Raw genomic sequence first — 15406 nt, forward strand, 5'->3', positions numbered from 1 at the left:
ACGTTCTTCCATCGATGGTTTTAGAGACAGCTCATTTAAATCCAGACTCTGCCCTTGTGATGAAAAAGTCAAGTGAAATTATTATCATTGTATGGTCCATTTTATACTGATAAAATATACCTGGGAATTGTTAACCCCACCCCTAATTAAATATGTTTGTCTCTCAGATCAGTTTTATTGAAAACCTTTATTTTCAAATTCAAATGATTCCATTTCCTCAAGTGTAGCCAAATTTTGTCATATAGTATGTAAGAAGTGCCACAGTTTGACTGATCTATTTATTGAATCCGTATGCATGTAAGATGTTTTATGGACTGGTCATTGTCTGCAATAAAATTTTTACTTCAAATAAAATTGTGATTCTAGTATCATTGAGTGTGCAAGGTATAATTCTACATTTTGAAGTGTTTGGGTTTTAAGGATTAAAATGGAACCTTTCATTTGCAACTACTGGGTAGATTTGCAGCAATATTTAAGAGGATATGGTAAAATGGTGCAGCTCAGACAATTGCAACTTGAAATGGTATAGCTCAAACAGACAGGCTTTTCATCAGGGCTAATAACTAGGCTGTGAAAGAACTGGGAAAAAAAAGCCTGGTTACAAAACACTCTGGTAGCAGGCAGTTGTGATCCAGTATCCAAAATATGGATTGTAGGTCATGTCTATGGAGATTCTCAGTCATTCAGGTCATAGTTATCCCAAAGATGCTTTTTTACAAGAACTGGACTTTCTTGTTTTTCTTTCACTTCTCATCCAAGAAGCTTCTTCAGCTCTGATGGTGGGGAATGGAAGGATTTATACTCCTTGCAGACAGTTGATCATTTGCATTCTTTTAGAGAGTCATTGAGGCCACCTGGAGGTTTATTTATCTAAAACAGGTGTCAAGCTCCCAACGTCACGTGACATGTTGCGACATATCGTGACTTTTTTTCCCCATTCCCGGCAATGGGGTGGGCGTAGTTTTGGCATGACGCATCCAGCCTGTGGGCTGGCAGTTTGACACCTCTGCTCTAAAAGAATGCAAATGACCAGCTGTCTGCAAGGAGTATAACTCCTTCTATTCCCCACCATCCACTCAGAGTTGAAGAAGCTTCTTGGATGAGAAGTGAAACGTCTTCAAAGAAAAACAAGGAAGTCCAGTTGACTTGTGAAAAAGCACCTTTGGAATTGTGGGTCATGCCAAACTAGACTGGACTGTGAAAGCATGTCATCAGGTTCAAGAGAACCCTGGATACAATTATACTGCTGGACTTCTGTCTTCCACTGATGGATTCTGGTGAGTTTACCAGACAGCAGAGAACAACCATTCACTAGTTAAGGTCTATGCAGCTAAATGTTTCCACATTTCTAAATGATGCTAGGAGATCATCTCCAGAAAAAAAATGAACAAACTTTTGCTTTCCATTTATGTACGTTGATATTACATATTAGATATAACTATAAGGTAGGGAGATATACAATATTTTTCACTGTACTGGGCAAAATGGTGACCACGAGGCTGCTGCTGTCCAAATGGAAATGGTTGCTGAGTAAATTTAGGCCTCAACTTTTCACAATTAAGTAAGAATTAATTGTGTAGGGATGCTTTTAAAAAGTGAAGTTTTCAAATTAAGATGAGATTAGATTAGATTAGATTAGATTAGATTAGATTAGATTAGATTAGATTAGATTAGATTAGATTAGATTAGATTAGATTAGATTAAAAATAATGATAATAAAACAGGATTTATGGCCATGGCAAAATTGCAGAAAATTTTGGGGATCTAAAGTAAGAACAATAAATGGAGCTCCAGAATTCTGACCAACATTGTAATACCAAGTTCTCATTCTCATTCCAGATATTTCTTTTATCTTTGTTTCCCCTAGATTTTATACATAATTTCCAGCTGTTTTGGGGAGCTGTGGCATCTTAGAGTGAACAACATCAAGAAAAGTTATGACTCCCAATTAATAAACACTTAAATGCCAAGCATTGTGCTTGCTATTATATTAATCATTAAAATGGTTGCATTTACAATAGATAGGCAAGACCAGGTTAGGAAAGAGAGGTGGAGATTAACACAGATGGCACTCAAAGGGAAGAAGAGGTGAAAACTAATATATGTCTCCCATTTGCCAGGGTCTTGTGCTGGAAGGGAATCTAAGATGAATTTATGGGATGTGGTGACTGTCTGCGTGGTGCTACTCAACTCGATCTCAACCTTTCCGCTTCCCGCTGGTAAGAGACCTCCTGAAAAGGCCCGCTCAATGCTAGGAAGAGCTGAAGAAGACCACACTACCAGCAGGCTGCTGAATCCCTACGCTGGCCAAATGGATTGTAAGCACACATTCCACTTTCTTGTTATTTTTACAGCTGCTTACTGGCCTTCACCTTTTTTTTTCTTTTCATATTAAGATGATCCAGTCAGCTCTACCCACCAACAGAGACTCAGATGGGGATGGGCAGATGGGGGCTAAGGAAGAAACAGTCAAGGGATTGCCATTGCTGCTCCATAGCAGAAGATAAACTAGGGCTAAATGCATTCCTGCAAATCAGTATGATGCTAGAGGCTGTTGCTTTGCTCTTCAGCAGACCAGCTTCCTGTATCTTTTTGTAACAAAAAAACCCCTAGTCTTTTCCAAGTTGGGTTGGTCAGGAAGCTTGGATCGAAGTTGTTGAACAGAAGCCACATTTCAGAAATTGTTCCCTTGAGATTTGCTTCAGATCAAGAGCCTTACAATTTATAGTTTTAGTCTTGTTTATTCAAGACCTACTGAATTCAGCTGGGCCAATTCCCACATGCATTGTGTTGCATCCTTGGAATGAAAGTCAGACTTTCTTGAAATTAAAGTTCAAGTAATCTTGAGGTTTACATGATGAAATGAAATATTTTCACTGGCAATATAATGCTGATTGTCTTGGAATGTAGTGCAGGCTTCTATTCACCATCCCTTCACATGTATGTGGAAGTATGGATAGGGTAGGAAAAGGATTGTACTGCGATCTGTACCCAGGAAAGGCCATGGTCTGTAATTTTCGTGCAGTGATGATGTATAATTCCTTGATGCTTTCAGGATCTCTGATTGCTCCAAGGCCTTACTTCACACGAAGGGAATAATATTGGTATAATGGCTTGCTCATAGGTCCCTTCCATGTCATCCTTCCAACAGATAGTAGGAACTTGAATGTGCCAACACTGGAACAAGAAACAGTCCTGCTTTCTTTCTTTTTTCTTTCCCATATTCGCTGAATAAATGAGAATGAACCTGCCCTTGTTTCTGTTTCCTGGAGAGCTATATTGCATGAGAGTTTAATATTATTTATGTAGTAGCAATCTGCCTTTTTTCCCCAAAAACTTTGAAAGAATAATGCCTCTCGGGTGAAGCGTATAGATCAGTGTTTCTCAACTTTAGCAAATTTTAAATGCGTGAGCTTCAGCTCCTAGAATTGTTGTTGGCTGGGGAATTCTGTGACTGGAGGTCCACCCATCGTAAAATTGCCACAGTTGTGAAAGACTTGTAGATAGTTATGCCTTGCAATGGCTTTGCCTCACTCTGTTGTAATAGAAAGAGGATCAAGGAACAGCTTCTTATGCACAGACGAGATATACCCCTTGAGTTGTAGCCACCTCTTAGGCTCCTAGGGTGGGCTTTATTGTGCTTCTACAAATTATACAGTAATCTTCCACTGCTACTTTCTGGTGACATAGGGATTCTCAGCCATTTTTGCCTCTTCAGCATCTTTCCAACAGATGCAAAACCACATCTGCATTCTTCCACTTTTCTGCCTTCTCTGTTCTTCCTTCTCTGTCTTTCCACTGGAATCTTCCCTGGGTTTCCCTCTTCACATTTTTTGGGAAGGAAGCCACAGGAATGATGCAAGTTAGCCAAAATGTTTAGACTTTTGTCATTCTTTCTTCCTTCTACCACACTACTATAATTCCTCAATTGTTGACTGTTTGACTCAATTGTTGACTCTTTTCTGTACGATGAAGGCATTCATATCCAAATAGATGTTCTAGAAAGTCTCAGGTTTCTCTGTCTTTAGAACCCCTCTTTAGTTGCTTTAGGGAAATATGGTAGTATAAAGAATAGAATAGAATAGAGTAGAGTAGAATAGAATAGAATAGAATAGAATAGAATAGAATAGAATAGAATAGAATAGAATAGAATAGAATAGAATAGAATAGAATAGAATAGAATAGAATAGAATAGAATAGAATAGAATAGAATAGAGCTGGAAGGGATCTTGGAGGTCTTCTAGTACAACCCCCTGCTCAAGCAGGAGAACCTATACACAAATAAAAATTTCTGACAATGCCAGAAGTAAATGGTTATTGTCCAGTCAATTATAATAATTGCTGTTTAGTTATTACTTGTAAAGTGGCTTAAATCATAATTAATTTCTTCATACATCAACCTAATGTTGTGAAAGCTGGGCTAAGAAATAACTATTTGCAAAGAGGCTCATCAGTAACCAAAAATAGTTTTAGTAAAAAATTATATCTAGATTAACCTTGGTGTTTCTTTATAGTTAAATTTGAGGATGAGTTAAAATTAATTTAGTATCTTCTGAAACTTCAAGTTTCCGTTGATCACATTATTGCTGCTTTACAAGTTGAATAAACTTAGAAAATGTGATATAACATAGTCACTGTTATTTTTTTGCCTAGTCAACCACAACCAGTTATATTTGCTTCCTTCCTCCACAATATACATTAAATATGTGAGATCGGTAAAAGTGTAAGATATGCTCAGTCAATATACATTACTGAACAAGAATGAAGCTTAATGAAACAGCAGTATAGCATAACTAGCTGCTCTCACTAAACCTCTCCAAAGACTAGGGGAGATAGAGCCAATGTGGTGTAATGGTTAGAATGCAATATTGCAGGCTAACTCTGCCAACTGCCAGCAGTTCGATCTTGACCAGATAAAGATTGACACAGCTTTCCATCCTTCCAAGGTCGGTAAAATGAAGACCCAGATTGTGGGGACAACACGCTGACTCTGTAAATTGTTTAGAGAGGGCTGTAAAGCACTGTGAAGCAGTATATAAGTACTATTGCTATTGCTATTTTGATCCATCCTCCTAATTACTATTTCACAAACTGGAATAACTATTATTTAATGTTATATGAGCTTTGAGGCAGGTTTTGATTCAAAATATGTATAGTTTGGATTGCAATTGCTGTTTCAATGGATCGCTCATGTGCACAATGACTGTTGGCCCTGTAAGCAAAATTATGCTTCTGAACCTCTCAATCTTCCTGTTATAGAGATACTATATATGAAAATGTCTAAGATCTTTCAGAACAATTAAGGATATAAGGACTTCTGTCTTTCTTTCTTTCCCTGTACAGGTAGAACTTGATCCATTTACAATGAAATTGTGTAAAATTTCAGTTGTTACTTAATTTAAAAAACATTGAGCATGCATATGTAAAAATTGGCACATCTGCATATCATTTATTGATTAGCATAATTCTAAGTGCATAATGCAGTGGCATTACAAAACTGGACTTGGCTAGTTTCAGAAGTGTAGGAACAATCCAGAGAAAAGAAGTATTTTGGGGAATATTAAAAAGGCAGAATATATTTCCCCAAAGAAATAATGGAGATCTTTAAAAAGGCAGAAACTTACACACACACACACACACACACACACACACACACAGCCAGACAACTCAGCAGAAACCAGCTTTTAGAAATGTGGATGTAGTAATCCATTCAGGAAGGTTGGAGTCTTCCAGCTAGAAACTGAAGAAACATAATAGGAAGACAAAGACCCTTAAAAATCTACATACCCCACCCAAACTCTAAGACAGGATAGGATAGGATAAACCCACCACCATCAGAATACCAGAAAGGCATACTCAGACTCAGGTGAAAGTTCATGACACAGAAACAACTCCCAATAAAAGCCCAAGAAGGTACAAAAACCTACTCCATACTACATGTGCTCTCTCTTTTCTTCCAGAGCCATATTTCTGTCTGGCTCTCCTCTTCAATAAACCTTCTTTCTAAAGCAGTTGCCATGTTGTTTATTCTCGGTTTGGACTGGACCCTGATGAAGATTTTTCCTTCTACAGAAGTATTATATCTCTGGTTCAAAGGCATTAAGCAAGACGATGTGTTGAAACAGCGCTGCGCAGCTATTTATATGGTTGGCCTCTAGGCAGTGACCAATAGGTTTAAAGTAGCAGTTTCCCACCCCAAACCTAATTATCAGCCTGGAGACAGCAAGTCTGGCTCAGTAACAGCAACCCTTAGATAACACACAGAAAGTAGGTCAGACATTAAGCAAGCAGTCAGACATTAAGCAAGTGAATTAAAACAGATAAGGCCAATACATTACAAGAAGCATATGCAACTAGGAGTAAATATTTATTGCCCTGAAATATTTTTAATTCTCATTACATTCAACAAGTAGAAATAATGTGGCACATGGGGTTTTAGTGGCCTGGCCTGGTAGTTATTCTGCTGGCATGAACCAGCTATTGGAGTGAGTAAAAGGAGAAAAGGCAGCTCAGTTTTGGCCTTGAAGAGAAGCTGCACTTATCACAAGGCCTGAAGAGCTGATCTAGCTTGCCGGAGCTTTTGTTGGGAGATTTGGGAGACAGCAGTCCCATTATTCCAGTTTGCTTCATAGCTGGGGGGGGGTGTCATCCACCTCCACTAAAGGGGTCATGCTACTGGTTTGATTAAAAATAGAAGAGTGAAGGAGGAGAAGGAAAGAAAATCTTTGTGCATAAAATTAATGGAGTGGCTGGAGAAGAAAGTTGAAGAGAGAAATCAAGTGTGTGGACCACACATTTAATTTCCTGGTTGGAAAAGGAGAAGTAAGGTCCAGTGGTGGTTTCCCTGGAAAAAAGAGGTATGAAGTCCTTGAGGGATGAGAGCACCACAGAAGACCAAGCGGGGAAGGAGATGATCAGATGTTCATGGCAAAGCTCTGATCTCTGGGGAAGGACTGGGCAGATGACCCTGAGAAAGATTCTTCCCCCAGTGGAGAAGCAGCAGACATTCAGCTGAGCAGGAGAAGATTAAGCCATGTTTCTGTAAAAACCTGAAAAAGGGGAAGGAATTGAGAGGAAAAGAGAGGAAGCAAGAGAGACACAGGTGAATGGTCTCAGGGAGATTTAGGAGGATCCAGTATTGTGTTATATACTTTTCCTAAATACATGCTGTAAATAACACCACTACATAGCAAAATGCACATTTTTCTGTGGCAACTGCCAGCCTTGTAAAACAATACTCCTCTAGTTCAAAAAAGGAACCCCATCACACTGTGACAGATTGGCAGCAAATGTGGCAGTATTCCTTTAGTTTTTTTAAATATATATATAAATTTTTTATTGATTTTCCAATGTTACAATTGTATCTTTGAAAAGCAATGTGGTGACTGGGTTACAATAGTTCCATTTCATACAAGTACAGTACATGTTATTACAAATGTCCAATTTGTTGTAGCCAATATTTCCTCTCTTTTTTTCCTTTAATACATACTGTATTTTCCGGCGTATAAGACGACTGGACGTATAAGACAACCCCCGACTTTTGAGAAGATTTTCAAGATTTTTCGTCTTATACGCTGGAAAATACTTACATGCCAGTTGCCAAGTGTCCGACACAAGCCCGATTCAGACCCGTCTGATGCAGATGGTGCAAAGCCCTGCCAGTTCCCGCCCGACGCTGGACGGCTCTGCCGGTGCCGCCTTGAGAGGGAAGGGCGTGAGGCGCCTGCCACAGCTCCCTGAGGACTCCTTAGCAGCCGGGGAGTGCGCGCGTGCGCAGGACTGCCCTGCCGGCTCCCGCCCGATGCCAGCCTGCCCTACTTCCTCCACAGTGAGAGGGGAGGGCGTGCCTTCCTGGGCTCGTCGATTTTCAGCCACGCCGGAGCCGAAAGGGGCTTTTCCTTCCACCCACCCTTTGGAATAAACGCAAGAGCTCCCGGGGTCTGGCATTTGCAAGGGGGAGGGGAAGGGGCTTAGAGGCTCTTGGTGGGAAGGGAGAGTCACGTTGGAGGGGGGACTGGACTAAGGAGGCTTGAAGTTGCTTTGCAAGAACATGGGCGCTTGATTGATTTATGTACTATTTTCCGGCGTATAAGACAACTGGGCGTATAAGACGACCCCCCAACTTTTGAGAAGATTTTCATGGGTTAAAAAGTCATCTTATACGCTGGAAAATACAGTATTATCTCTTATCTAAATTAACATACTTCTTATTTTATCTATCAGTTATTTGGTAGTTTTCTTACATTTGTCAATACTTTCATATATTTTATTTATTTTAACATTCCCTCTTTAAAACATCAATCACCTTATAAATTTTCCCAGCTTTAATTTTGCATTAATATTAAAGTTAAATGTTTGAAGTTTCTCACTTTCATATTTCTGGGTGACCCCACTTCCCTTTATCACAGTTCTCTGCAATGCCTAATAATCTAGATACACATCTTATCTATCTCATTTCCATATCAACAGGTTAATAATACAGTATAATATTTTTGTTTTCATTATAATTTCCACATATTGTAAATTCAATAGCCAAAATTTCTCCCATTTCAACATTTAATACATCCTTTCTCTTCTCCTTTATATCTACTCTCTCGTGTTTAAACATAATTTTATTCTTATCACTACATCCAAGTATATTAGTTACATTATATCAGTCTTAACATATATACGTCTTAGTCAATTTCATTTAAATGACTCAATATTTCAATTTAACAGTTGATATTCACACATCTAAGTTTTTTAATTAGCCAATATTTTTATCTGCACATCAAAACAATCTCTCATAATCCAAGTATAATCTTATCTAATTGGATATTTTCCATTTCAGGCCTCTTAAATATGCCCATTCTTCCTCAACCTTATTCTGGCTTTTTTCCTTTGCCATGTCATTTTCCGTTTCTTTACTTCGGGGTCATCAAAGAGTTCTTGTGTTGTTGTATCATATTGAAGTGACCCTCCAATCTCCATTTTTGAGGGGTTGAGGGGTCTGATAGAGATACCAAATCTTTTCATTATTTTCTCCTCTTGGCGTAGTTGTCCTGGACTGTCTATTTTTTCTTCCATCTGTTTCTCATTTTGATCTTCAAATTCCTTCTGCTTTATGTAACAATTTTTTTCCTCCATCCATTTTGTCAGGTTTTTCTCTTATCTGTGGTTGTTGAGTAGTTAACTCTTCTGTCAGGGTATTTGATTTTTCAATTTCTTCTGTTATGTTCTTTCCCGATAAATTATTAATTGTAGTCACAGTTTGAGTTTGCTTATCCAAGACGCTTTCTAGTTTTTTTCCAAAAGCTCTTATTTCATCACCGGCTGTAGAAAGAAACTGATAGGTTTGGCAGGTTAGATTTGTTTTTGTATTCCTTCAATGGTGGACTCTCACATCTGGTGTTCAAGGTTAGTCTTATCTTGTTTTCTAAAGTGTCAGCCAAGTCTCTCTCTCTCTCTCTTTTTTTTTAAGAGTGTCAGATTGCAATTTCAGGTTTGACCACAAGGTGTCCCCCAAGTGCTTAGAAAATTCTTTTCAATTGTTTCTTCTGTTTTAGAAGATCAGAGCCAAATTTTCAAATAAGAATAGGAAGTAAAAAGTAGATAGTCAAAAGCTTTTAGTCCACAAGTTTTGTTTTAAAAGAATACAGTTCTAGTTGAGGTCCAATTCATTTTTTCAATGCTTCTTTTTAAATCACCCCTGGAAGTTCAGTCGCCACTGTTCTGAAGGGAGGGTTAAGATCCCTCCTCCCTCTCCACAGGGGGGAAAGTGCTTAGCAGCTTATTTAGGTGGAAAGAAGAAGATTGGAGTATAAAGAGAGGTTGATCTTACCCCGTCTCTTCCATGCTGCTTTAATGTTGCCTGGTGGTAAGTGTGACTTCGGCTGTCTGCAGCCTAGTGACCAGCCATATTGCTATGGCCGGTCTTTCATCTGCTGGTTCGAAGGGAATGCAGGCACTAACGGGAGAGTTGCGGCTCCCCCACGTTTCTGCAAAAGCCCCTTCTTGCTGGTTGCCCCTCCAGGGTGACTCTTCGGCCCTTTTAGGGCCCCCCAGCAATGCAAAACTGGATGTGCAAGATGAGAGCCATCCTCCAAGCGTCCATAACAGCCATGTCGGCAAACCAGAAGTCAGCATTCCTTTCGTTTTTTTTATCTCCATCCTTACTGGCACCAAGCAAACCACTGATGGAACTAATACAGCCAGCTTTAGATATAACCATACATAAGGGAGAAAATCCAGAAGGAAGTAGACAGTATCTTCTGTAGGAGAAACCCTGTGTTACATCATATTTGCACAGCAACCCTGCACAGTTGTGGCAAATCAGCTGTTCAATAGAAAAAGGCAGATCAAAATCAGTTTTTCTACTTTCGCAAATAGTTGATTGGTATAGTTGCTGATTCTCTAACAACCTACTAGCTGGACTGATAGAAGGAACTGCCTGCATTGCACCTACAGGCCAATAATTCCTCATCCAATTAGAGATATATATTTGCCTCTGTACAGCTCAAGGCTAGACTAGGCAAAGCAAAACTTTTTTATTTCCACAATGAGATGTTGCTTATCATTAGAAAAATAAGCTTTGTAACATATTGCAGAGTTGATTGGTCACTTTCAGTATGCTATACAGTCTTTAATTAGAAGCCTGGTCAACCCCAAGAGCCTTGGTGGAGCAGTGGGCTAATGCCTCCTTAAGTAACACCAGCTGCCTGCAATTAGTGCAGGTTCGCATCCCACCAGGCTCAAGGTTGACTCAGCCTTCCATCCTTCCGAGGTAGGTAAAATGAGGACCCAGATTGTTGGGGGCAATTAATCTGACTTTGTAATAATGCCGCTTGGGGTGTGTGTGAAAGCCCTAATAAGCAGGCATATACATAGAATGAAGGCTACTGCTAAGCTTGTAAGCCGCCCTGAGTCTTCAGAGAAGGGCGGGATATAAATGGAATTAAAATAAAAAAAATAAATAAAACCAAATACAAGTCAGGGAAGATGAGCCTTTGTAAGGCAAATAAAGGAAGTGAATCAGTTGCCCTCCATTTTATAGTCTCATCTTCCCAAACATCAGATTTTCCCAGGTAGCCTTGATGTTTCAAGGTAAGTAGATGGGGCAAGGGGTCATCAGATTCATTAAGTGTACTGTACTGTTCTACTTTGCTTTTTGTTTTTGTTAGCCATTAATTCACCCACAATTATTAAACTAATTATGTGCTGGGTGGAGCCCCGAAAACCCTGCTATTCTGGTAGTTTGGATGAACTGTAAATAGCTCTGAAAAGGAAGAAGAGAGCTTTTTTTGACATTAGAAATCTTTTGGAAAACTGAAACTTCTAGAATGCTAATATGGCAAATTTCTAGATTATATTCAATCTGTGTAACCAAAATGCCTTAAGTTCCCATTAGCCTCTTCTAAGAAAACTGCACCTTAAGTGAACATCAGAATCCCCCAAACGTCTAATAACTGAGGGGCATACATTTAATGTATAGAAGAATCGTACGTATTCTGTATTGATTTGTAGATGCCTCTAGGTTTATTGAAACCAGGAAAACAGAATATAATAGCTGTATTCACATAATGTGTTAAGCCCTCAAAATAAGCCATGAAGTAGTTTTTATTTATTTATTTATTTATTTATTTATTTATTTATTTATATTTTACTTTATTTTATTTTATTTTATTTATATCACTGTTATTTATATCACTATTCTCATAAGATGCTAAAATAATGCCTGGTTTCTCATAGCAGACTGAAACACAAACAACACAAACTCGTTTAACCTTGCCTACTGTGTTGTGTGAACCCAGCCACAATAAATATATTATTATTTAATTTCAGTGATTCTTTCTAGGTACACGTGGCTTTATTTTAACCATCATGCAGTTGTAGGCTTCTCATAAAATGTGTTTTAGACCAAGAAACAGTTTGGCAAATCTAAACCCAATGTTTCTAGTTCTTCCCACCTCTAGTTACCATCAGTTTACAAACTAGTGCAAAACTATATATCAGCATGTTGACTATACATGAAGGTTTAAAGAAAGGTTTCTCCTCTTGAGTCCTGGCATGAGATCTTGTAGGTGGTCTCACAGAAGGAATTATAACAGGAGAAGAATATCAAAGAATAAATAGGCTGTGCTGCCTATTTTTTCAGTGCATCAGAAATTGGATGCAACCTTTCATCTTTTTGAAAAAGAAATACAGTACTAGTTTATATTGTAGGAAGGATTGCTTGCCAGCTGTCTTTTCTAGTTTAGTAAGCCAACAAGGACCGTTTGAGTCATTCAAAGTTTATTTTTCTTTAGCATTGTTAATACATCATCCATTGTTGGTGAACATGTCTCCATTTCATCCAAAGCCTGTGCATTTTGCAATAAAGTCCATTCTTAATCTGGATGCAAACAATAGTCCACCTAAGGAAATTGTTGGTGTTCCATCTGGGGAGGGTGTTTTGTTTTGTTTTCTAAAAAAAAAAAGGCTGGATACCTACCTTCCATGGATGATTTAATTGGTTTTCCTACACATTGCAGAAGTTTGATTAGATGAGCCTTATAGTCCCTTCCAATTCTACAATATTCTGATTCTAACTTGAGATATCACTTGTATTATTTAAGTCCCATTGAGCATCTGAGAGGTCAGTTTGGATTCCTTCTCAGTAACTGCAAAGCAGGCTGGAATACTTGGGATATCTTAGCTTTTATATTCTTAGCCCCAGTATGTAGACTAGAGCAGGAAATCAACTCTACAGGCAGGCTAAAACTACTTTGATATGGGGTATAATAATAGAACCTTGCAGGTCTAATTGTGAAGTATTTCCTCTCCCTTCTTATATCCATGTGAATTAGGGAGGAGTCTATCTGACCCTCTTCATACATAGTTTCTGCTTGGTTAGGTCTTAAGCTACCTTTTTCTCCTCCTTGCTTTGATAACAGATGTGGCTTATTTCCAATGCTTTTTTGTAAAAGAAAAAGGTGCCAGAACTCACACATGTCATACAACCTGCCTTGCCTACCCTACAAGGTTCCATCCAAAAAAGGTGCCGGAACTCCGTTCTGAGCGTTCTATGAGAAAAAAGCCCTGCTTATTTCTATCAAGGTCAAGTTTCTTAATCTCTGTATTTTCCTCATCTTTCAAATAATTCAGTTATTAGGAAGTTGTCTGCTTGCTTCCATACTTTCTCCATATACCAGGTTTATCTTGTTTATTATGACTACCAGAATTCCTAATCACTGCACTCAGTCTTTGAATTTTGCTGGGATTGGATAAGAATATTTCTTGAGAGGATGATATCTATGATGCAATTCTTCAGGGCAAGTGTCACTCAAAGGAGAAGATGCATTCAGCTGTTTCAGCCAACACATAGATAGATTGAAAGTGGCTTGAATCCAAGCAGATGTTTTCCAGTAGATCAGGAGTGGTAATCCTGTGAACCGTGGGCTAGATGTGGCTTGAAGACCTGTTTTACAGGTCCCATATTTTTCATAGGACTAGTTGTGTTCAAACTTTAAAAGTGATCTGTTATATTTTGAGGCTTAATGTACCTTTTGTGTAAACGCATCCTCAATAAATTTGAAGGCCAACATTTCAATCCAGTTCACTGTGTCATTGCCATGCTCCTGTGGATGACCAAATAAAAATGTCCTTCTCCCCCAGCTGTAATTCTTGCCCATTTTTACATTAAAAAATGGATAACAATGCTCAGACAGTTATGGAAATGGAATGGAACTATGAATAGACAACCTATAGAGTGTCATGGACAAGGAATAGACCAATTTTCTGTAAACTAAATCCTCCAAATGTATCAGATCACCACTTTCATAATTCCCAGTGGTTACCCTGGATAGGAATTACAGTTGTACTCCAATGCATTGGGAATATCAAGTTAAGGAAGTTTTCTGTCCGTTCAAGAGTGACTAGGTGCTGTGAGAATACAACACAGTCTAATATTTCACTTAAACTTGTTTTCCATAGAAACAGTCAACCAATGGATACGTATTACATAGGTTAGCTTGTCTTATGGACTTCTTTAAACATCAAAAGTAATGTTGGAATTTTCACAATTGCCTTATACAATGTTTATAGAAGAATGCAGCAACGGGTTTTCTAGTCTTGATAAAAATGTGTTAATCCTATAGAACATAAACTCTAGTCTTGATAAAAATGTGTTAAGGCCTATAGAACATAAACTTTGTCAAGCTGACATGGTCATGGGATAATTTGGGTCCAGTTGAGCAGAGTTTCCTTTTGGCTGTTTATATAATGGTACTGGTCATTATTTTATATTCCGTATGTCATATTTAAGTAATGTACAATATCTGTTTTAACACTATGGTTCTTGTTTGGTTTATGGCTTGTGTTTTATTAGTGTATATCACTCAGAGTCCCATTGTTGAGTTGGGTGGTCTTATAAATCCAGTAATGAATAAAATTTTAAAAATTGAATTTTGCATCCTTTAACATATGCAGTTGTCACTCTCAAATTTAACTATGTGTCTGCTAGAAATTTCAGTAACTAAGATGATTTTCTCCTTGTGAAATAAGACTGATATGCAATCATTTGACAAATTGTTTTGGTCCTTTTCCAAACAGCTAATATGCCTGTGGATTATCCCAGCCAACCTGAGGATGTGATGGATTTTATTCAAACCACTTTAAAAAGACTGAAGAGGTCACCAGATAAACCCCGTTTCTCCAAACGGGAAAGAAACCGGCAAAATGCAGGAAGGAACAATAATTCCAGCAACAAGAAAGGACGGAGAGGTCAAAGGCTCAAATCTCGGGATTGTGTCTTAAGTGAGATTCACTTAAATGTGACTGACTTGGGTTTGGGATACACTACCAAAGAAGAATTGATTTTCCGTTATTGTAGTGGTTCGTGCGAGTCTGCTGTAACCCTGTATGACCAAATTTTAAACAATTTAACCCAAAATAAAAAGTTGGTCAGTGACAAAATCAGGCCACAGCCTTGTTGCAGACCCATTGCATATGATGATGACCTTTCATTTTTGGACGATGACCTATCAACTTATCACATACTGAGGAAACATTCCGCTAAAAAATGTGGGTGCGTTTGATGTCCTTGTGTGTTTGGACACTGCTATGATATTGCATTCCTGCTAAAATGGGAAAAGAAGGGGACCAAGGCTCCCAAGGAAAGAAAAGATTGCCTTCAAATGAAGGAAGAGGACCAAGTATACAGGAGAACAACACCTGTGGGAGCCTGGTTGATGGAAATCCAGCACAGGATAATTGGTGAAGATACAACATGTTGGAGCTTTTTGTTTCTACAGGAAGGCAAATAGACATCAATGCTCAGGGGCTGAGATCCAGGATGAATGGGAATTACTTACACCATTGGTTTTGAGATGATCCACCATTGGCAAAACTTGGCTGAACAGGTGCTTATCAACACAAGTTCCTTCCTTCT

At 38.5% G+C, this 15406-nt stretch overlaps 1 protein-coding gene across 2 annotated transcripts; it reads left to right on the forward strand.

The window, feature by feature from the left end:
* Positions 1-2134: 2134 nt before the first annotated feature.
* GDNF (glial cell derived neurotrophic factor) lies at positions 2135-15053 on the forward strand (the record flags this gene model as incomplete). 2 transcript variants are annotated; one of them, XM_083351973.1, is made up of 2 exons in its annotated part: positions 2135-2318; positions 14569-15053. In XM_083351973.1, the coding sequence occupies 2 exons, from the start codon at positions 2147-2149 to the stop codon at positions 15051-15053; spliced, it is 657 nt and encodes a 218-aa protein (XP_083208099.1). The 2 variants fall into 2 exon arrangements, with proteins under 2 accessions (XP_083208099.1, XP_083208098.1); XM_083351972.1 differs by having other exon boundaries at positions 2147-2219.
* Between the last annotated feature and the right edge of the window lie 353 nt (positions 15054-15406).

This window comes from Vipera ursinii (genome assembly GCF_947247035.1).
Source record: "Vipera ursinii genome assembly, chromosome: 2".
NCBI classification, from domain to species: Eukaryota; Metazoa; Chordata; class Lepidosauria; order Squamata; family Viperidae; genus Vipera; species Vipera ursinii.